Raw genomic sequence first — 23,397 nt, 5'->3', positions numbered from 1 at the left:
CCAGGCGTGAGAAGTATAGGCGCATGTTGCGGGAATACCTTTCCGACCACAGCCCTGTCCTCTCCGACCCCTCTGCGCCCTACACGTATTGGGTGTCGAAGTTGGACCTGTGGCTTGAACTTGCCCTATATGCCTTGGAGGTGCTGTCCTGTCCTGCCGCCAGCGTCCTATCTGAGAGGGTGTTCAGTGCAGCCGGTGGCATCATCACTGATAAGCGCACCCGTCTGTCAGCTGAGAGTGCCGACCGGCTCACTTTGATAAAAATGAACCACCACTGGATAGAGCCTTCATTTTTGTGCCCACCTGTGTAAAGCACCCCAACATGAAACTCCATGTCTGTACTCAACCTCTCCAATTCCTCCGCATCCTCATACTCATCCACCATAAGCGTTGCACAATTCTGCTAATACTAGGCTCCCTCCAACATGATTTCCCCCAACTCTGCTGGTTAGAGGCTCCCTCCACCCTGCTTTCCCACAACTCTGCTGGTTAGAGGCTCCCTCCACCCTGCTTTCCCACAACTCTGCTGGTTAGAGGCTCCCTCCACCCTGATTTCCACCAACTCTGCTGGTTAGAGGCTCCCTCCACCCTGATTTCCACCACCTCTGCTGGTTAGAGGCTCCCTCCACCATGAATTGGTCCAAACTGGGGTTTTTAGAGGCTCCCTCCACCATGAATTGGTCCAAACTGGGGTTTTTAGAGGCTCCCTCCACCATGAATTTGCCCAAACTGGGCTGTTTAGAGGCTCCCTCCACCATGAATTTGCCCAAACTGAGCTGTTTAGAGGCTCCCTCCACCATGAATTGGTCCAAACTGGGGTTTTTAGAGGCTCCCTCCACCATGAATTTGCCCAAACTGGGGTTTTTAGAGGCTCCCTCCACCATGAATTGGTCCAAACTGGGGGTTTTTAGAGGCTCCCTCCACCATGAATTTGCCCAAACTGGGGTTTTTAGAGGCTCCCTCCACCATGAATTGGTCCAAACTGGGGTTTTTAGAGGCTCCCTCCACCATGAATTTGCCCAAACTGGGGTTTTTAGAGGCTCCCTCCACCATGAATTTGCCCAAACTCTGCTGGTTAGAGGCTCAATCCACCCTGATTTTCAAAACAAATGTTGGTGCCAACCTCAACTTACTACAAGGGCCAAATTCACTGCTGGTGACAAGCTCTCCTCACTGCAAGTGCCAAATACACATGTTTCAAGGTGTTTTCCTACTGTCAGAGAGGTGGTATTGAGTGTGTAAAGTGTGTAGTTGTTAGGCTGTGATGTTGGGGTAATAGAGGGTCTTTGGTGTGTTAGATGCCCCCAGACATGCTTCCCCTGCTGTCCCAGTGTCATTCCAGAGGTGTTGGTATCATTTCCTGGGGTGTCATAGTGGACTTGGTGACCCTCCAGACACGGATTTGGGTTTCCCCCTTAACGAGTATCTGTTCCCCATAGACTATAATGGGGTTCGAAACCCGTTCGAACACACGAACATTGAGCGGCTGTTCGAATCGAATTTCGAACCTCGAACATTTTAGTGTTCGCTCATCTCTAGTTTCCATGTTAATTAGTCTAACCAATTTTGTGAGACAAAACTACTTATCTCTGAAAGGGACAAGATGGCTGGAAAGGCAATATCACTGGAAGACAAGTAATCTCGGCCCCCACTTCATGTAATTTATCATATATAATTTTCAAACAATATTTTAGCTCTTCACACAATCATATTGCATCTTATTTGTTTCCGCACACTAGAAATGACAGTACTTGCTAAGTGTCAGTTTCACAATTTACTACATATACATTTGCCGTATATCTTAAAAGGGGTCTACTAGCGGGAATGTGAATATCAAACTAATGACAGTGCACAATTTTCTTACAGACTCCATTTTTACAGCGTTATACCATGCAGTAAAAATCATGTTACTTATATTCTGTGGGTAGGGACGATCACAGCGAAACCAAATTTATATAGTTTTTTGTAACTCCTTTATATTTCCATGTACGTTGCAGTGTAGGGACTCTTTTTAGCCTGCCAAGTGATTGTAATTTGTTAGTTATTACATTTTTTGTAGCAGGGGAAACAACAAAAAAAAATTGCAGTTTGTGTATTTTGTTTTTTCCCACTACCCTGCTAATCCCATCCACACATTGCAGAAAAAAAAATCTGCAGTGGAAACGCTGCCATCTTCCATATAGGTGTAATAAGAACAAGAAGTCTGCAGAGGAAAACTCTATGGACTTTCTGTGAAAAGCATTGTGGTAAAAAACGCAATGTGGTTTTTCCCGTAGCTCTTTTTGGCGTCAGCCTTAAGCCAATTTAATATGTGGTTTGTACCAAACTTGTTCTACCTGCAACGAGTCAGGGACCCAATCCGCAGAACTCGAACATGAAACTAATTTTTTTTTTTTTTTTTTTTTTTTTTTTAATGTAGATTGTGAGCTCCACATAGAGATCACAATGTACATTTTCTACCCCTATCAGTATGTCTTTTTGGAATATGGGATGGAAATCCATGCAAACACGGGAGAACATACAAACTCCTTGCAGATGGTTTTTTGCCCTTGGTGGGATTTCAACACCAGGACCCAGCGCTGCAAGGCTAACCACTGAGCCACCGTGTGGCCACTACATGAAGCTAAATTTGAAAAGTTTGCCCATTTCTAGTCATGATGACTAACATGATGTGCATTTACCACCTCATAGAAACCAAGCATGTTTTTTTACACATCCTGTATTTCCAGGAATCCATGCTGGTTATCAGGTCTGAATTGTTTTGCTGCTACCCTGTTTCCCCTTAAATAAGACAGTGTCTTATATGACCCGTCTTATTTTTGGGGGATGTCTTATGCAGCGGCTGGAGCGCTGGCATGACTGCCGGTTGTAGGTGGTCCAGGAGGTGAAGGGGGGTGTCTTATTTTTGGGGAAACATGGTATATACTCTTGTAGTTGATTTCTTAAAATGCTTTTGAATATTTTACATACCACACAGACAATAAGTGCAGATTTTTGTCTTTTTACCGTTCATAAATGTTGGTACAACATACTGTGGCAATAAACCTGTTTTAAGAGAGTCTAAAAATAAAAGCTACAACAGTACTTTATCTGTCATGGGCAAACCTGGAGGATTGACAGCTTTGTTATTCTGCAAGTTCTATGGTTTTACTCAGGTGAATCGCACGTAAAGCTAAGTTCACATATGCGTTGGAGTCTCCATTAGACACATCCATTGCACGTCTGCATTAAATTCAGTGCATATCAATGGTGTTTTTAATCAAAAAGTAGTGCATGTTCTTGTTCATGTTCCATATTCACAAATCCCTCAATACACTCAAATCTATGAGGGATCCATGAAAAAGGCGCCCTTTGGATTCAAAATGGCTGTGTAAAAGGTTGATTTTCATGGCAGTTTTGCACCACGGGTGCATGTAGCCTTAAGCATGTTAAGCAGCACATTGCCCTATGTAGTCAAAGCATTGCAGCTAAATAGGGGAGGAACACTCGCAGCATTGGTCTGCTTATTAATACTGATGCAAATGAGTGAACAATGCGTTTCTCGTTGGTCGGAACCCTTTTGCTGTTGATCTGATGGTCTAATACCACCTCGGATTGCCCTCGAGGTACTTGTGATATCATTTGCATAAAAGCTAAGTTATTTTTCCCTGCATTGCTTTGTCTATCCACAGGGGGCACCACATGAAGTCATTCATGAACATAATGCTTTTCTGAAAAACACTGGAATAAATAAATTGATCTCTCATCTTGATGCATTTATCTGTTCCTCAAGGAAAACGGACTTTATGCGAGTGAGTTCTTCTCTGTTACTACTTACAGTTATCAATTGTGTCTGAGAAAATAACTTTACCCCATTGAAACTGAAATGTATGGCATAATTTGAGTATTTTTACATGGCAAAATTTGTGGAGGTTGAAAATTTACTTAAGGGAGCCTTCACACGGAGTTACGCTCCGCTCATTCTGAATGTTAAAGTCATTTAGAATGAGCGCATAAAAACCAGCTCCCATTGACTGGAATGGGTGCCGGCGTATGCGCGTATCACATAGAAAGCAATAGGGAAAAAAGCCTCCCATTGATTTCAATGGGTAGCGCTCGTAGGCCGGCACCCATTCAAGTCAATGGGAGCTGGTATTTACGGGCTCATTCTGAACGTCTTTTACGTTCAGAATGAGCGGAGCGTATACTCCGTGTGAAGGCTCCCTAAGGATTTTAGAAGCAGAATTTTTTCATTTTACCAAATCCATGCTGACAAGGTGGTATTTTTCGGCTTACTATTCCTTCAAGAGGAGGTCTCAGGTAGAATTGCAGTGTATGCACCTTGCACACTTTAGACTTCTTCTTGTTTAATATTTACTACTTATTCTCTATTGGAATCATTGATCGCGGGCATTGACCGTTTTGAAGGCTCCCAGGCCTATCACTAACAGATTTCTATTATAGCCTGTAAGTAAAGTATAGGGCAGTGGTTCTTAACCTTGTTTGAGGTACCGAACCCACCATGCACCATGCACATTCACCGAACCCTTCTTTAGTAATAAATCAAATATGATTTTTTTCCAAATTCAAGACACAGGTATATGTTTTTTTACTGGTACACAAAATGAACCGTGCATATGGCCTAGGGTTCGATTGAACCCCGGTTAAGAACCACTGGTATAGGGTTTTTAAAATGCAATGTAAAGCACTTCATTAGTGAACTTTAACCCCTTCCCGACATGCGCCGTAATAGTACGGCACATGTTGGGTCTGTAACTATGGCGACCGCCCGGGAGCCGGGCGGCTGCCATAGCCGCCGGGTGTCTACTGCTTTAAGACAACCGGCTCTCATGCCTCCGATCGGTCCCCGGACATTAACCCCTCCGGAGGCGCCATTTTCCTGGCGGCGCATGGGCGCCGCCATTTTGCCCGGGATCGCCGGCTCCTGGAGCATGCTCCAGGGCTGACGTCCCATTGCCATGACAGCCGGGAGCCTTGTACAAGGCTCCCAGGCTTGTCTGCAAATCCTCTCTTTTGCAGGCTGGTCTATGCAGCCTGCAAAAGAGAGGATGATTTTTTGCAATGCATTAGCATTGTAATGCATTGCATTAGTGATCAGACCCCCTGGGGTTCAACACCCCTAGGGGGTCTAATAAATGCAAAAAAAAAAAAAAGTAAAAAAAAAATATAAAAAAAATATAAAAAGAATTAAAAGTTCAAATCACCCCCCTTTCCCTAGAACACATATAAAAGTAGTTAAAAACTGTGAAACATATACATATTAGGCATTCCCGCGTCCGAAATCGCCCGCTCTACAAAGCTATACAAATATTTTTCCTGTTCGGTAAACGCCGTAGTGGGAAAAATAGTCGAAAGTGCCAAACCGCCGTTTTTTCACTGTTTTGATTCTGATAAAAATTTGAATAAAAAGTGATCAAAGCAATAACATTTCCCGAAAATGGTAGAACTAAAAAGTACACCCGACCCCGCAAAAAAAGACACCCTATGCATCCCCGTACACTGACGTATAAAAAAGTTATGGCCGTCGGAATATGGCGACTTTTAGAAAAAAAATTTTTTAACACAGTTTTGGAATTTTTTTTAGGGGTCAAAATGTAAATAAAACCATATCAATTTGGTATCCTCAGCATCGTAACGAAACACAGAATATAGGGGAAATGTCATTTTGGCTGCACAGTGAACGCTGTAAAACCAAAGCCCGTAAGAAAGTCGCAGAAATGCATTTTTTCTTCAAATCCACCCCATTCTGAATTTTTTCTTGCTTCCCAGTACATTATATAGAATAATTAATGGTAGCATCATGAAGAAAAATTTGTCCCGCAAAAATTAACACCTCATATGGCTCTGGGAGCGGAGAAATAAAAAAGTTATGGGGTTTAGAAGGAGGGGAGTCAAAAATGAAAATCAAAAAATGCCCTCGGCGGGAAGGGGTTAAAAAAAATTAAATTAAAAAAAAAAAAGTTTAACCCTCTCCTGCCAGTGACATTTGCAAAGTTTTAATTTTTGCATTTCACTCCTCACCTTCCAAACCCCATAATTTTTATTTTTTATTCTTCAGGTTCTCAAAGCCATATGCCGGTGTAATGTTGTGGTGGATTTGGCAATTTTGATTTATTTATTTTTTCCTGCTACGGCGTTTACCGTATGGGATTCAGTGTGATTTGTAACTTTTATATGCATTCGAGGGATATGAACTTTTATTTATTTATTTTTTACTATTTTATCAACCCCTTTAGGGGGATTGAACCTGCAGTCATTTGATTGCAAGTCCATTAGATTTCAATACAGCTGTAATGCAGTCTATGGGAGATTCGTGATATAACTAGTGAGGCTGGTCATGGCTATGGCGGTCATGCTGCTAGAGAGCGGCTGCCATCTTTAAAGACCCCCGGAATCCGCTCTACTGTTACGGCAGATGACAGAAAAGGGTTAAATCATCCGTATTTCCCTAGATCACAGCCTTTCTCTTCCTCCAAACACGGCGAGTTGAGTTAATGCCAAAGAGCTCAATTTTTATCTCATCTGACCCATCTGAATAATTGAGAGTGATTGGGAGAAGGTGCTGTGGTCAGATGAGACAAAAATTGAGCTCTTTGGCATTAACTCAACTTGCTGTGTTTGGAGGAAGAGAAATACTGCCAATGACCCAAAGAGAACACCGTCCCCACTGCCCAGCATGGAGGGGGAAACATTATGTTTGAAGGGTGTCTCACCAAGGGCTGGGCCCACAGGTTCAGAAGGTACACGAAGCCACACAGACACACACAGCGTCTTAATTCCCAGGAAAAAGTTTACTGAATAAATCAATGAAGAGAAATCTGGGAAAATATGTAACGATGTATAAACAGAGAAGAAATACAAAATAATATAGAACAAAGTATTACAGCAAACTAACACTATACCCCTAGTTCCCACAGTTACTTAAAGGGATTCTACTATTAAAACCTTTTTGTTTTTTGTGGATAAGATGTCGGTATAGCCTTTAGAAAGACTATTCATCTCTTACCTTTACACGTGGTCTCCGCTGCGCCGTTCCTTAGAAATACCGCTTTTTTACCGGTATGCAAATGAATTCTCTTGCAGCGATGGGGCCGTCCCCACCGCTGCCAGAGAAGTGTCTCCAGCGCTGCCTCTTTCTTCGTCCGCCGCGTCATCTTCAATGTCTTCTTTTGGCGCAGGCTCGTAACGTCCAGCAGAGCAGAGCTCCACTCCTCTGCAGACCATCTCTAAATCATTAAGATCTTGAGGCTGTTGCTTGAGAACTCAGATCTTCAGCTTCCTCCATAAATTTTCTATGGCTAGGCCACTCCATGACCTTAATGTGCTTCTTTCTGAGTCTACCTTGTTGCTTTGGCAATATGTTTTGGGTCATTGTCCTGCTGGAAGACCAAGCCACGACCCATTTATAAATGTTCTGGCGGAGGGAAGGAGGTTATCACTCAGGATTTTACGGTACATGGCTCTATCCATTCTCCCATTGATGTGGTGAAGTAGTCCTGTGCCCTTGTAAGGGTGTGATGTAGTAAACTGTCAGTAACTAACTTTGGTCAGTAGGTGGCAGCCAATCGATAAATGCTCATAGGGAATTAATGCAATTAATTCTTGCGAATGTAAATATACATTTTGTTGTAAATAAGTTTGGATAACTTCTCACGACTGTCAGCTCCATTCAACTTTATCTGGGTCCAGACAAAAATGAAAACTTGTTCAAGATATGTCTGTGCAGACAAGCTTCCCTTCATTCTTCTGCCAGTTCCCCCACACAGTAATTGTTCCCCCTTTTGTGACACAGCCTCTGCACAGAATCCCTCCTAGACTCTAGTGCAACAAAGGATAAGGGTGGTACAATTTTGATGTAAAGACTGGTAACCATCAAAGGAATTCAGAAAAGAGATTTAAAGAGATTCTATAATTAAAATGACATTTTTTTTGTCCCTAACACGTAAGAATAGCCTTAAAGTCTATTCTTCTCCTACCTTTAGATGTCTTCTCCGTGCTGCCGTTTGGTGGAAATCCTGGTTTTCTTCGGTATGCAAATGAGTTCTCTCGCAGCACTGGGGGCGGTCCCCAGTGTTCAAACAACATTGGGGACGTCCCCAATGCTGCGAGAGAAATCTCCAGCGCCACCTACATCTTCTTCTGGAACTCCCTCTCCCTGTGTCTTCGTCCATCCTGGGTTTCAATCTTCTATGCCTCGGCAGAGCAGACTGCGCAATCCTGCAGCCACAAGAAAAATAGCCGCTAACTTGTGTAAGTGGCCATTTTCTTGTGGCTGCTTACATAGTAAGCTGGTGTAAGCGGCCATTTTTTTGTGGCCTGTGGGCATGCACAGTTGGCTCTGCCCGAGGCCTAGAAAATTGAAACCCAAGATGGAAGAAGACACAGGAAGAGGATGTTCCTGAAGAAGATGGAGGCGTCGCTGGAGATTTCTCTCGCAGCATTAGGGACACCCCCAGTGCTGTTTGAGCGCTGGGGACCACCCCCAGTGCTGCGAGAGAACTCATTTGCATACTGAATAAAATCGGGATTTCTACTGAACGGCAGCATGGAGAAGACATGTAAAGGTAGGAGACGAATAGCCTTTCTTAATGCTCTTCCTACATGTTAGGGACAAAAAAATGTCACTTTAATGATAGAATCCCTTTAAAGAAGTTTAATTAGTCTTAGTGTCATGTGGATTGCTGATCATTGTTTAAGAAAAAATTATTTCCAACTGATAACTAGAGATGGGCAAACCTCAAAAAAAAAAAAAAAAAAAAAAAAAAAATATATATATATATATATATATATATATATATTATACATACATACATACATACATACATACATACATACATACATACAGTGGGGCAAAAAAGTATTTAGTCAGTCACCAATAGTGCAAGTTCCACCACTTAAAAAGATGAGAGGCGTCTGTAATTTACATCATAGGTAGACATCAACTATGAGAGACAAAATGAGAAAACAAATCCAGAAAATCACATTGTCTGATTTTGTAAGAATTTATTTGCAAATTATGGTGGAAAATAAGTATTTGGTCAGTAACAAAATTTCATCTCAATACTTTGTTCTATATCCTTTGTTGGCAATGACAGAGGTCAAACGTTTTCTGTAAGTCTTCTCAAGGTTGGCACACACTGTTGTTGGTATGTTGGCCCATTCCTCCATGCAGATCTCCTCTACAGCAGTGATGTTTTGGGGCTATCGCTTGGCAACACGGACTTTCAACTCCCTCCAAAGGTTTTCTATAGGGTTGAGATCTGGAGACTGGCTAGGCCACTCCAGGACCTTGAAATGCTTCTTACAAAGCCACTCCTTCGTTGCCCTGGCGGTGTGCTTTGGATCATTGTCATGTTGAAAGACCCAGCCACGTTTCATCTTCAATGCCCTTGCTGATGGAAGGAGGTTTGCACTCAAAATCTCACGATACATGGCCCCATTCATTCTTTCATGTACCCGGATCAGTCGTCCGGGCCCCTTTGCAGAGAAACAGCCCCAAAGCATGATGTTTCCACCCCCATGCTTTACAGTAGGTATGGTGTTTGATGGATGCAACTCAGTATTCTATTTCCTCCAAACACGAAAAGTTGTGTTTCTACCAAACAGTTCCAGTTTGCTTTCATCAGACCATAGGACATTCTCCCAATACTCTTCTGGATCATCCAAATGCTCTCTAGCAAACTTCAGACGGGCCCGGACATGTACTGGCTTAAGCAGTGGGACACGTCTGGCACTGCAGGATCTGAGTCCCTGGCGGCGTAGTGTGTTACTGATGGTAGGCTTTGTTACATTGGTCCCAGCTCTCTGCAGTTCATTCACTAGGTCCCCCCGCGTGGTTCTGGGATTTTTGCTCACCGTTCTTGTGATCATTTTGACCCCACGGGGTGAGATTTTGCGTGGAGCCCCAGATCGAGGGAGATTACCAGTGGTCTTGTATGTCTTCCATTTTCTAATTATTGCTCCCACAGTTGATTTCTTCAATCCAAGCTGGTTGCCTATTGCAGATTCAGTCTTCCCAGCCTGGTACAGGGCTACAATTTTGTTTCTGGTGTCCTTTGACAGCTCTTTGGTCTTCACCATAGTGGAGTTTGGAGTCTGACTGTTTGAGGGTGTGCACAGGTGTCTTTTTATAGTGATAAGTTTAAACAGGTGCCATTACTACAGGTAATGAGTGGAGGAAAGAGGAGACTCTTAAAGAAGAAGTTACAGGTCTGTGAGAGCCAGAAATCTTGATTGTTTGTAGGTGACCAAATACTTATTTTCCACCATAATTTGAAAAAAAATTCTTACAAAATCAGACAATGTGATTTTCTGGATTTGTTTTCTCATTTTGTCTCTCATAGTTGAGGTCTACCTATGATGTAAATTACAGACGCCTCTCATCTTTTTAAGTGGTGGAACTTGCACTAGTGGTGACTGACTAAATACTTTTTTGCCCCACTGTATATATATATATATATATATATATATATATATATATATATATATATATATATATATATATATTTAGAGGTTCGGCCCTCTGTTTCGTTTCAGGCCAAACTTCTATTATACTTTGAAGGCTATTCAGAACCTACAATGGAGGCCCAGGAGAGGTGATTAATAATACCAAACAATTCTATACCTCAGCATCCTTTCGGCATCTAGCAGTGATCTGTGGCTATTGTCATACACCCCAGGGTCACCTATGAGTCCTGTGATTGGGCTTCAGTGATCACAAGCAGTGCGTTAATGTATTGACACTGTAATAGTCTGGGTCAGGTGCAGAGTCTTTTACGGCAACTTACTTGGGGAAATTGCTTGTCTGAGCAAGTGCAGAGGCTGATGGAAATCCAGAAGCAGAGGAAGATGCAATAGTAGGTAGTTTCCTGGAGGTGGCAGTGGTCCAATATAACATAGTTGTATGGTCCTAGTCAGCAACAGGAGATATTGCAGTAAAAAGAGGTCAGATGAGAGAGTAGTCATCAAGCCGAGTCAGTATCAGGAGGTCACACAGTAACAAAATCAGAGATCAAGGAGGGGAAATCATAGTCAGGAGGAAGCCAGGGGTCATTGCACAAGATATCATCAGTATCAGCAGCAGAGACTCTCTAGATTACAGGCAAAGAGCACAGTAATCTCACAAAAGAGTAAGTGCAAGGCTGGGTTTAAATAGGAAGTTCAATCAAGGAACATGGAGCAAACCAGAGAGGCAGGAACTGAAACTAGAGACACTTGGAACTAGGCTTCAGAACTGCACAGGAGCTGCCCAGGAGTCTGAATAGCTCAGTTGGAAAAGCTACAGCTTAGGACACCAAAGTCCCTGGGTTCAAGTCCTGACAGACACTTAAACCCAATCACATGCCCTGATTGTGTCCTCAGGGCATGTAACTTTAACCATAGGTTGGATGAGGCCCGTATAAGACATTGGGGGATTGTGAGATGCCACAAGGAAGTGCAGGTAAGGTGAGTATTACTAGCATTGAGTTAATATTTACTCACTTCCCCTGGAACTTCACTTGCCATACTCTGGGGTCTGAGGAGACCAAAGGCTATAATAAAAACTTTTGGGTAATGAACCCAAAAAGTTACGGGTTTGGGCCGAATCTGGTTTCAAATGGGTTTGCTAATTCCTTCTTAGAACCCCTTTAAAACTATCTTTGTAACTCCATTTAATCAATTGATCATATACATAGATAGGGGACTGATAGAGTCACTGACTGAGGAATCTAAGGGTCCATTCACATGGCGTAACGTGCCGCATGATACTTTGCGTGCCGTAAAAGCTCCCATTGATTTCAATGGGAGCCTGGATCGTATACGCCGCGTTATTTTGCGGACGTGATTTTGCAAATAACGCCGCGTATATGATCCAGGCTCCCATTGAAATCATGCGGCACGTTACTCCATGTGAGTGGACCCTAACAGTGCAAAGGTGTCAGCAGGCAGCACAATAGTATACCTCCACCTACTATAGTACACCTACTCACAGCATTAGCTGTCCAGAAATAAGTTGTGCGCTAGTAAAAGTGGCCACAGTGTTTTGTTTTGTACAGGTAACCACCATATCAACAAAGCAATTAAATTTATTAAGCAAGAAAAGATTGTCATGTCATGTAAAATCTCCACATTTTGTTCTAGAAAATTTTTATTAAATTTATTAAAATTAAGAAAAAAAATAAACTGACATATAACCATATATTTGGCTGTTTCAATATCTTTTATTTAAACTGCTTTAAGTTTTTGGGTTTTTTTAAAAATTTTTTACACACAGGTGCAAAAAACGCTGACAACGAAGGAGACTAATGGCTTATTGGCAGAGCACGCCAGAGCACTCATTGATTTATATAAAATTCGAGAGTAAGTATTGTGTTATAGTATATTTACACAGCGGAATTTGGCGCGGATTTTCAGTTGGAGTCTTCCCCAGAATCAGCGGCAAATTGTGCCCTGAGAAATTGCCTCCAATTGTTTTCAATGGGAGGCAGAGATCAAAGCAAGATGCTGAATAAGTAAGTGTCCTGCTCAATCTTGCTGTGGATTCCATGCTTGGTCAGCCATAAAACCTGCGGCATGAGACACTCGCCTGTTCAGTCCCATTCATCTAGGGGTAATCTACAACTAAAAGCCACTGCGAAGAGCCAAAATTCTGCTTCGGCTTTCTACTGGAGGTCTAGAAAATTAAGAAGATTGCAATGTGAAGTTTTGTTTGTTAAAATTCTATAGTATAAGCAGAATTAGAATATATATAAGTATCAATAGGCCAGAGCTAAATGGTCACACTTGAATAGGGTTGAGCAATCGGAAAAGATCGGATTACGATCGGTGATCAAGTAAATTTCACGATTGGAATTCCGATCCCAATCTTTTTAGGTGGGATCGAGGTCGGAGGTTATTTCCCACAATGCTTTGCTACTGGCCAAGGATTGTGGGAAAAGCTAACAATGTTAGCTAGTAGAGATGAGCGAGTACTATTCGAAACTGCCGTATCGAATAGCACGCTCCCATAGGAATGAATGGATGCAGCCGGCACACAGCCTGTGCCGGCATCCGGCCGCTTAACCCCCTGCATGCTGACTGTCCATTCATTCCTATGGGAGCGTGCTATTCGAAATGGCAGATTCGAATAGTACTCACTCATCTCTATCTACTACTACTACAATGTACAGTAAGGAAGATGTAGCAAAGTCCAGTATACGGCATAGCAAGGAGGTAAACAGAAGAGTAGATAGTATCTATCTACTCCTGAACTTCAGCTATGGCTTATTATATGGCGAGTGCCCCGTCGTCCTCACAAAGTGATTTAAAAAATGGCCATTTAAGTGTTCCCTTGCTCTTTCTATGCATTCTATGTATTTTTTGGTAACTTTTTATAGCTTTTGAAAACGATCTTAGAAAAAAAAAAATCCCATTGACTTGCATTAGGATCGGAATTAGGATCGAGATCGGGTTTGAGTGGAAAATGATCCGAAATCAGATTTCAAAATCGATCCTGAAATCTCAAGATCGGCTCAACCCTACACTTGAATTTCGTAGAGTTACTGGATTAGTGCAACCATTACACTACCTGAATACTTACAACCATGACATTCCTCACCAGTTACGATTTTTTGTAAATTCATGTACCAAAAGTCATTTTTGTTGTTCTCTGGATTCTCTAGATCTGGATTACATTCTAAAATAGCTAACCGCCTCTTCCGTTTTATTGTCAATTTCAGTGCAAATTCCAAATTTTGTCTACAGATTTGGTAAAAATTAATTTTCTGCTACTGTAAACACTGCAGATTTTCTATCTGCAATTAAACTGCAGAAAATACAGTGTATCCAGCCTGTGTGGACGTACCCTAATACATACACAAATTTTTTTATTTTACTTTCAGAGCAAAAGCCATTCGGGAAAGCACAGTCTTTCGTCAATATGATCAGCACTTAAATAATCTGAAAAATAACCTGGAATTGGTTTATTCAAGAAAACTTGATGGGAAGGTAAGTGTAATGTATATGGTATTTCAAAAGAATATCTATAGAAGAACAAAGGCTTACATTTACTTTGCAGTTTGTCTATTTTTGCCAGATATGGAACAAGTTCAATCTCTAAATGTAGCATTAGCTCAATTTTTAAAGGATTTTCTCATGTTTAAAATATTGATGATCAATCCTTAGGATAGGACATTAATATTAGATCTGTAGAAATCCAACACCCAGGACCCCTACAGATCAGTTGTTTGAAGTGGCAGAGTTGCTCTGGTGAGTACTGCATCTATTTTGTAGTATTTAGTTTAGTAAATTTTCCCCATTTTATTTCTGTGACATTTTTAATGATTTTCTAATGTGTACACACAGAGTACACTGTAGTAGAAGTTGGTACATAATAGTCTGGCCATAGTGAAAGAAAACTTAGGGTAAGTTCAGACAAAGTCTTTTGGTCCGGAACCTGAGATGGAGGCCGCCTCAGGTTCCGGACCAAAAGCCGGGTAGCCGCAACTAAAAGCCGGTGAACTGCATCAGCATCCAGCCATGCACTCCGCTCCGGATTAGGCCCAATCAATGGGCCTAGTCTAGAGGAAGGTGTGTCTTCAGGCTGAATCGCAAGGTGAATCCGCACCTCGCTTCTTTTTTCCAGGAGCTGGAAGAAACAGCTCCTGGAAAAAAGACCTGAGCGGCTCCCTTTGATTTCAATGGGAGCCGTCTTTATGGCCTCAAAATCCTGACCAAAATACTCTGTGAACTTACCCTCACCCTGCATTCACACAACTGAGTTTTATCTGTGAAACTCGGTCTGTATGTTGGCTGGATTTATTGGACTGAACAATATGCTGTAATAGGGACTCCAAGCAGGTGGAGACTCTGCCTCCCAGCAACATACTGTGCATTACCAATTATAGTATAGGACAATATGTCTGTGGGAGGCAGGGACTCCTAGTATCATATATACTTATTATACTATAAGTTCATCTCCCAGCAAACTGTTCGGGGCGGTAAATTCGGCTCAAACATGGACCGAGCTTCACGGCTGAGTTATTATTTTTCTATTTTGGACTGATAAAACTTTATTGTGATCAATTTAAGGCTAAAGGCAAACTATACGGTATGTGTGTATTTATAATGTATAAAACATGTTCTATTATTTTATTAACCTTAACAGATAGCACATACTCTAGCTAAAATGGCACAAGAATCACTAGAAATGTGGGATTTAAATGAAGGAAGCATCACTGCATTTGGTTTGTTCAATCCCTACTTTTCGGGCAATCATCCCACATATAAGGTAAGTCTCAAATCTCTCTCTTTCGTTGAATAACCTACTAATATTATAAAGTTTGTAAATGTGAAAGTTTGTGGGTTTGGATGTTTGTGAGTTTGGATGTTTGTTCCTCAATCACACAAAAACGGCTGAACAGATGTGCATGAAATTTTCCACATACATAGATAGGAACCCGATTAAAACATAGGCTACTTTTAATCCCGGTAAACGACGTCACTACACGACCGCAGTGAAGGAATTTAGGTGCACACAACACTAAAGGACCTGTGATGATGTCATCACAGGTCCTTCAGCCATTCTCAGATAGGATCATGCTAGGCAGTGGGCGGAGCTACACATTATTTTGTGGGTGGAGCTATATAGGATGACGCTGTACAGTGTGAAGGCTGAAGAAAATGGAGTCTCATAGAAGATCAGGAGACTACATAACATGCAGACTTTGTGTGGGCAAGAGGAGTATATCGGGTGTAGAGTTTGTGAGTACTACAGGGAATGTGTTGTTCTGCCTCTGATGGGGGAGGGGGAAGAACTGTGGCACATTTCAGCAACATCCGTTCAGCCCTATGTAACACAGAAGCTGCTCAGACAGTCACATAACCAACCCCCTGTAATCACAATTGCCCCATATAGCAGAGTTCAGGCAGTGCTGTAGCACACCTTTATAGGCTCTCCATATGCAAACATGTACATACAGCTGGGTATCCTATGCATATGCAGCGATGTAGCAGAGCTGAGACACGGGAGCAGGCTGATCGAACTGTGGCAAATTTCTGCCACATCCGTTCAGCTGTTTCCAATACAGAAGCTGCTCAGACACTGACATAAGAACACCCCTCTAATCCAAATGGCCAGATGTAGCAGAGCTTAGGCAGCGCTATAGCACAGCTGAATACGAACTCCATATGCAGAGATGTACATATAACTGAGTATGCTGCACATATGCAGCAATGTAGCAGAACCGAGATGCGGGAGCAGGTGGATCATCCACAACAGCAATTGGCTAAATATAAGTGGCTCAGCGCCAACACCAACCCGCAGATGAAGTCGCGGGCAGATGCTAGTATTTATATATCTACAGTCAAACCTATTAGCTGACCACCCAAATAATTATAAAAATTAGTGTTAAGGGAGGCGTCCTCAGTTGGTTAAAGTATTGACATGCACCTTGACCACTGAGATTCCCTCCAATATCCTCCTCAGTTTCGTAACTACCGCCATAGCAGCAGAGGCAACTGCCAGAGGGCCTGGGACATTAGGGGCCCGGTGACAGCTGCTACCGCTACTATCATTATACTCGGGGGTCTTTTCAGTATAATGATCGGCGGCCCGGGAGAGGTAAGAAACATAAAAAAAACACTTTTACTTACCTCTGCATGATCCGGGCAGGCTTCAGCCTAGTCGTCTGACGTCTCATGACCCCAGGTCATGTGACATCTGACGTCATTGAAGATAGACTACTTCGGAGGCCAACAGGGTAGGACCTGGGAGATAGGTGAGTAAGGGTGAGTTCACACGGAGTAAAGTGCTGTGTGATGTGGCACGTATACGCCGCGTGAGATTTTGTGGGCCGTATACGCTCCCATTGATTTCAATGGGAGCCGGGATCGTATACGCGGCGCTATTTTGTGGCCGTGATTAGCAAAATAGTGCCGCGTATACGATCCCGGCTCCCATTGAAATCAATGGCAGCGTATACGGCCCGCAAAATCTCACACGGTGTATACGTGCCACATCACGCAGCACTTTATTCCGTGTGAACTCAACCTTACAGTGTTTTTTTATGTTTTTCTCCCCCCTGGGTCTCCGATTATTATACTCTGGGGTCTGAAAAGACCCCAGAGTATAATAATTGTTTATGGGTATCCACAGTGGGACATAATACTGTGTGCAGGGGCCACTATGGGACATAATACTGTGTGGAGGGGCCACTATGGGGGATAATACTGTGTGGAGGGGCCACTATGGGGTACAATACTGTGTGCAGGGGCCACTAAGGGACATAATACTGTGTGGAGGGGCCACTATGGGGTACAATACTGTGTGCAGGGGCCACTAAGGGACATAATACTGTGTGCAGGGGCCACTATGAGGTATAATACTGTGTGCAGGGGCCACTATGGGGCATAATAGAGCACGCAGGAATGCGTAGGAGGGGGTCGGTCGAGGTCTTCAGCATCAGTGTCGGTCGAGGGGTGGACCCCATGTCAGAAGTTCGCCATGGGGCCCCGTCATTCCGAGTTACGCCACTGATCCTCCTCTGTAAAGAAACCTTGTACAAAACACAAGCAGAGGCAGAGGTGGCTATTATGGTTTCTTTAAAAGCTGTGGCTGTTACAAGCATCGAAAATGGAGCAGTCAGCATGCTGAGGAATAAAGTCTCTCATTTTCAGTGCCTAGGACTTTAAACATTGAGACGTTTAAGCATCGTACAGCGTTAGAAAATCCTGTTAGAAAATCCAGTACTAGGATTCATGGGAGGTAGGGAGAAATGATTGGTTTAGACTTTCCTACTTGAAGAATTATATAAAGGGTGCGGAGAATGGTTAAAGAAAATTATATTTTTTGGAGTGTGGATTTTGATATGATGTGACTTAATTGGTCTTAATTGGATTAATAATTTGGTAAAATAAAGAATTCTTGGTCACCACTATGGTATGCCTTTAAGTCATGGTCCTTAAGTGTCCGGAAAAAAAAAACTATTAAAAACTCCACCCAACTTGCATTGGAAAGAGAAAAATGCTGCAAAATTGACCCTTATGTGGCTGACAGCAACCTTTGATTTTGGTCCAGATGAGTCCAGACCATGAAACGCAGACCTCAGTTCCTGGGTGTCAACTGGCAGGGGTTCGTTTTTGTTAGCAAAAAATTATGGAGGGCCACGCAGAATTTCACCACATCTTCACCAGATTCTGGCTTCAGCTGGATTACAATGTTGAAAATATGCCATTTTGAAGTGAGGATCCCAAATGAACACTCAAGTCACCTGGTTCTTGACAGACTGTAGTTGTTGATTCTTTTCTGTTAGTTAAGTTCATGGCTGGAGTATGGTTTCAGAAGGTTTCTACAGATCTGGAAGGCCTCATCGCCAACAACCAGAAACTGTGTAGGAGATCAATCAGTCCAGGAAACGGCTTTGGTGCTGGCAATCCAAATTTTCCAGAGTATATTCTCTGTCTTTTGTCACACTCTGTGAAGATTCTGGAGTCGTTTCAACCTACTGTATGCCCCAATGTCCACAGCCAAAAAACGATACTGGGCATCAGCAATGGCCATCAGCCCAATGGAAAAGTACTTCTTGTAGTTGAAGAACAGGGAACGACTCCTTTGAGTATGGTCCTCCTCCTGGACATAAGCATGGCTCCTCTCTTCTTTCTTGGTTCTTAGGTATGGTCCTCCTCCTGGACATAAGCATGGCTCCTCTCTTCTTTCTTGGTTCTTAGGTTGGTTTCTTTCTCGTTCATAAACCCTGTCCCTCCTTATTTTCCCCTAACCACTAACCTTGATGATACTTCTTGAGATTTCTAGGACACATTCTGAACTTACTGGAAATATTAATTATGGTAATTAGTGAACTTAGTAATAAAAATAATACAGCTTGCCTCATACAGTTATATAAAAGTAAAATGGTTCAACATAAAAATTAAATGTTATGGCTATTTGCATGTGTAAACAAAACTCGTCTTTTATCCACTCACTGTCATTTTTACAAAAACATTTGATATTTGAAAAATTGTGACCAAAACGTCACATATAGGGATCACAAAGTACATTTTTCCCTATCAGTATATCTTTGTAGAATGGGAGGAAATCCACGCAAACACGGGGAGAAGATACAAACACCTTGCAGATGTTGTTCCTGGCGGAATTCGAACCCAGGACTCCAGTGCTGCAATGCTAACCACTGATCCACCGTGTTGCCCCTTGTCAAAGTGTTTTTATGGTGTAAAATACTGTATAAATATTGTGTCAGTGACTTTCTGACTGATCCGCACACACTTTATAAATTTTTAGTACTTCCCAAACTGAAACCTGTTGAATTTGAGAAATGGATTATTATAAAACTGTAAATTGACAGTTTTATTGTTCATTTATACTTACAATTTTATTTCAGGTGAAAATATCCAGGATTATTTTACACAACATAGAAGATTTAAAATGTGAAATCTTTGCATTTCTTAAGGTGAAAATAGCTGAACTGGTAAAAGTATTTAAAGTGAGTATTAACCCTTTGCTCTTTGGTTATTTGTCTGTTTACACTGTGGATAATACAGTCCTATGAAAAAGTTTGTGCCCCCCTATTAATCTTAATCATTTTTAGTTCTAAATATTTTGGTGTTTGCAACAGCCATTTCAGTTTGATATCCTATTAATATTATAAATGTGAAAGTTTGTGAGTTTGGATGTTTGTGGGTTTGTGTGTTCGGATGTTTGTTAGTCAATCACGCAAAACCTGCTCGACCGATTTGGCTGAAATTTTCCACAAACATAGTTAATACACCCGATTGCGCAATAGGCTACTTTTCGTCACAATAGCGCACATACGTTTTTCCAAGGACCCCCACAAACCCCAAACTCACATCACCATCTCTGCAATCTCACACACTTTGGACCATAGCAAGCCACAAAATTCATATTGCTCTCTACAGTTTAGCCCCTAACCCCACACAATCTCATATACATATACTTTACCACTTTGCCCCTCACCTTAACGATACTCCAGGAGGCGCTCTATAACGCTCAGGAGCAGCCATGTTTGCCAACCCCCACCTCTCTGACAATCCGCGACACCGCCCACCCATGTCAATAACCCTAGGCGGTCTAATAAATGCAAAAAAAAAAAGTTTAAAAAAAATATTAAAAACAAAAAAAAGGATTAAAAATTCAAATCACCCCCCTTTCCCTAGAACACATATAAAAGTAGTTAAAAACTGTGAAACACATACATGTTAGGTATCCCCGCGTCCAAAATCGCCCGCTCTACAAAGCTATACAAATATTTTTCCTTTTCGGTAAACGCCGTAGCGGGAAAAATGGTCAAAAGTGCCAAACCGCCGTTTTTTCACTGTTTTGATTCTGATAAAAATTTGAATAAAAAGTGATCAAAGCAATAACATTTCCCGAAAATGGTAGAAATACAAAGTACACCCAGTCCCGCAAAAAAAAGATGCCCTATGCATCCCCGTACACTTACGTATAAAAAAGTTACGTCTGTCGGAATATGGCGACTTTTCAAAAAAAAAATTTTTTTAACAGATTTGGATTTGTTTTTAAGGGGTCAAAATGTAAATAAAACCATATAAATTTGGTATCCCCGGAATCGTAACGAAACACAGGGGACATGTCATTTTGGTTGCACAGTGAACGCCTTAAGACCAAAGCCCGTAAGAAAGTCGCAGAAATGCATTTTTTCTTCAAATCCACCCCATTTTGAATTTTTCCCTGCTTCCCAGTACATTATATAGAATAATTAATGGTGGCATCATGAAGAAAAATTTGTCCCGCAAAAATTAAGACCTCATATGGCTCTGGGAGCGGAGAAATAAAAAAGTTATGGGGTTTAGAAGGAGGGGAGTCAAAAACGAAAATCAAAAAATGCCATCGGCGGGAAAGGGTTAACTTCAAATACCTCTGTCCCAAAGTCACTATGTAAAGTTTCTCACAACACCATATAGCGGCTCAAATACAAATTAACTTCAACACAAAAGTCTCACGTATTCTCTGATTTAAAGCAAAAACAAGATACAAACTTACATTTCATATCCCATACCTTATACACAGTACGAAAACCTTACCCGCACCTGTATATACCCACTTCTACAATCACCGCAGACGAAGTCGCGGGTACCAGCTAGTATCTAATAACTGGACACAGTACAATAAACCTCATTTCAATCCTGAAATATTACTAACAGAAAATGTGCAATATGCATTAAACCAAAATTTGACCAGTGCAAAAGTCTGGGCACCTCAACAGAAAAGTGACATTAATATTTAGTAGATCCTCCTTTTGCAAAGATAACAGCCTCTAGTCGCTTCCTGTAGCTTTTAATCAGTTCCTGGATCCTGGATGAAGGGATTTTGGACCATTCCTTGTTACAAAACAATTCAAGTTCAGTTAAGTTTGATGGTCGCTGAGCATGGACAGCCCGCTCTCAAATCATCTGAAAACAAAGATTGTTCAACATAGTTGTTCAGGGGAAGGATACAAAACGTTGTCTCAGAGATTTAACCTGTCAGTTTCCACTGTGAGGAACATAGTAAGGAAATGGAAGACCACAGGGACAGTTCTTGTTAAGCCCAGAAGTGGCAGGCCAAGAAAAATATCAGAACAGCAGAGAAGAAGAATGGTGAGAACAGTCAAGGACAATCCACAGACCACCTCCAAAGAGCTGCAGCATCATCTTGCTGCAGATGGTGTCACTGTGCATCGGTCAACAATACAGCGCACTTTGCACAAGGAGAAGCTGTATGGGAGAGTGATGAGAGAGAAGCCGTTTCTGCACGTACGCCACAAATAGAGTTGCCTGAGGTATGAAAAAGCACATTTGGACAAGCCAACTTCATTTTGGAAAAAGGTCCTGTGGACTGATGAAACAAAGATTGAGTTTTTGGTCATACAAAAAAGTGTTATGTATGGCGTCCAAAAAAAATCAGCATTACAAGAAAAACACTTGCTACCCACTGTAAAATTTGGTGGAGGTTCCATCATGCCTTGGGACTGTGTGGCCAATGCCAGCACTGGGAATCTTGTTAAAGTTGAGGGTCGCATGGATTCCACTCAGTATCAGCAGATTCTTGAGAATAATGTTCAAGAATCAGTGACGAAGTTGAAGTTATGCCGGGGACAATGATCCAAAACACCGCTCCAAATCGACTCAGGCATTCATGCAGAGGAACAATTACAATGTTCTGGAATGGCCATCCCAGTCCCCAGACCTGAATAACATTGAACATCTGTGGGATGATTTGAAGTGGGCTGTCCTTGCTCGGCCACCATCAAACTTAACTGAACTTGAATTGTTTTGTAAAGAGGAATGGTCCAAAATCCCTTCATCCAGGGTCCAGGAACTGATTAAAAGCTACAGGAAGCGACTAGAGGCAAAACGAGGAGCTACTAAATATTAATGTCACTTTTCTGTTGAGGTGCCCATACTTTTGCACCGGTCAAATTTTGGTTTAATGCATATTGCACATTTTCTGTTAGTACAATAAACCTTACTGTGTCCATCAGTTATTAGATATATCAAACTGAAATGGCTGCTGCAAACACCAAAATATTTAGAACTAAAATTAATTAAGATTAATAGGGGTGCCCAAACTTTTTCATAGGACTGTATATTCTATTTCTTAGAAAAGTGAATTCTAAGTTACTTGTAAGGAGACTTCTGTTCAGCATATGTATCTAGTAACTGTAGTTGGGACATCTACAATAAGCACCTGTGGCACATCTATGAGTTACATACTGTAGTCAGCCATTGATATAAATAGGCACGTTGTAGGATCATTTTCCCCATGGCGGTGCTGCAATGCAATTAAAGACATCACATTACAGATCATTGCTGTAACATTATATGACTTTACTTATCTTGCACTCAAGACTAGGGCATACACCTTGTAAGGGGACAGTAGTGTGGAGGGTTAAAACCGCACCCCCATCCCTTCATTCTGCCAGGCTCATCATTGCTGCTGTCTCCCTAGTATATATAGATAAGGGTTCTCTCCCATCAGTTATTGCAAGTGAACATCACTTGTAGATGTAAATCTAGGTGGAGACTGGGGAGGGGGGGGGAGGCGCTGAAGGACATACAGATCCCAAATCTTCTCGTCACTTCTTCTTCCTGAAATAGCTTGTCCAGATGTGTCCAGCCCATTCTATGAGTGAAATCTCAAGTTTGTATGCGTATTCACACATCAGTGTTTTGGTCAGTGATTTGCATCAGTGATTGTGTGCCAAATCCAGTGTAGACAATAATATAATGATTTGCACCTGTTTATAAGTTTTCTCTCTGCTCCTGATTTTGGTACAACATCATTGATGCAAATCACTGACCAAAACATTGACATGTGAATAAGATCTATATATAATGTATATTGTGGGAAGGTGACAGGCAAAGTGCTGGAATCACGTGGTCCAGGGTGTGGCTGGAGTAAGC

General features: G+C 41.9%; 1 protein-coding gene across 1 annotated transcript in view; it reads left to right on the top strand.

The window, feature by feature from the left end:
- LOC142187284 (uncharacterized) overlaps positions 1-23,397 on the top strand; it is a 91,828-nt gene that overhangs the window by 56,231 nt on the left and 12,200 nt on the right. Inside the window, exons 14-18 of the mRNA XM_075261510.1 lie at positions 3,672-3,791; positions 12,254-12,339; positions 13,860-13,965; positions 15,125-15,247; positions 19,356-19,457. Coding sequence (XP_075117611.1) covers positions 3,672-3,791; positions 12,254-12,339; positions 13,860-13,965; positions 15,125-15,247; positions 19,356-19,457 — 537 coding nt within the window. The remainder of the gene's footprint in view (positions 1-3,671; positions 3,792-12,253; positions 12,340-13,859; positions 13,966-15,124; positions 15,248-19,355; positions 19,458-23,397) is intronic.

This window comes from Leptodactylus fuscus, chromosome 1 (genome assembly GCF_031893055.1).
Source record: "Leptodactylus fuscus isolate aLepFus1 chromosome 1, aLepFus1.hap2, whole genome shotgun sequence".
In the NCBI taxonomy this organism is placed as follows: Eukaryota; Metazoa; Chordata; class Amphibia; order Anura; family Leptodactylidae; genus Leptodactylus; species Leptodactylus fuscus.
Note: the sequence above shows the minus strand (reverse complement) of the source record. Positions and strands in the feature narration are given on the sequence as shown.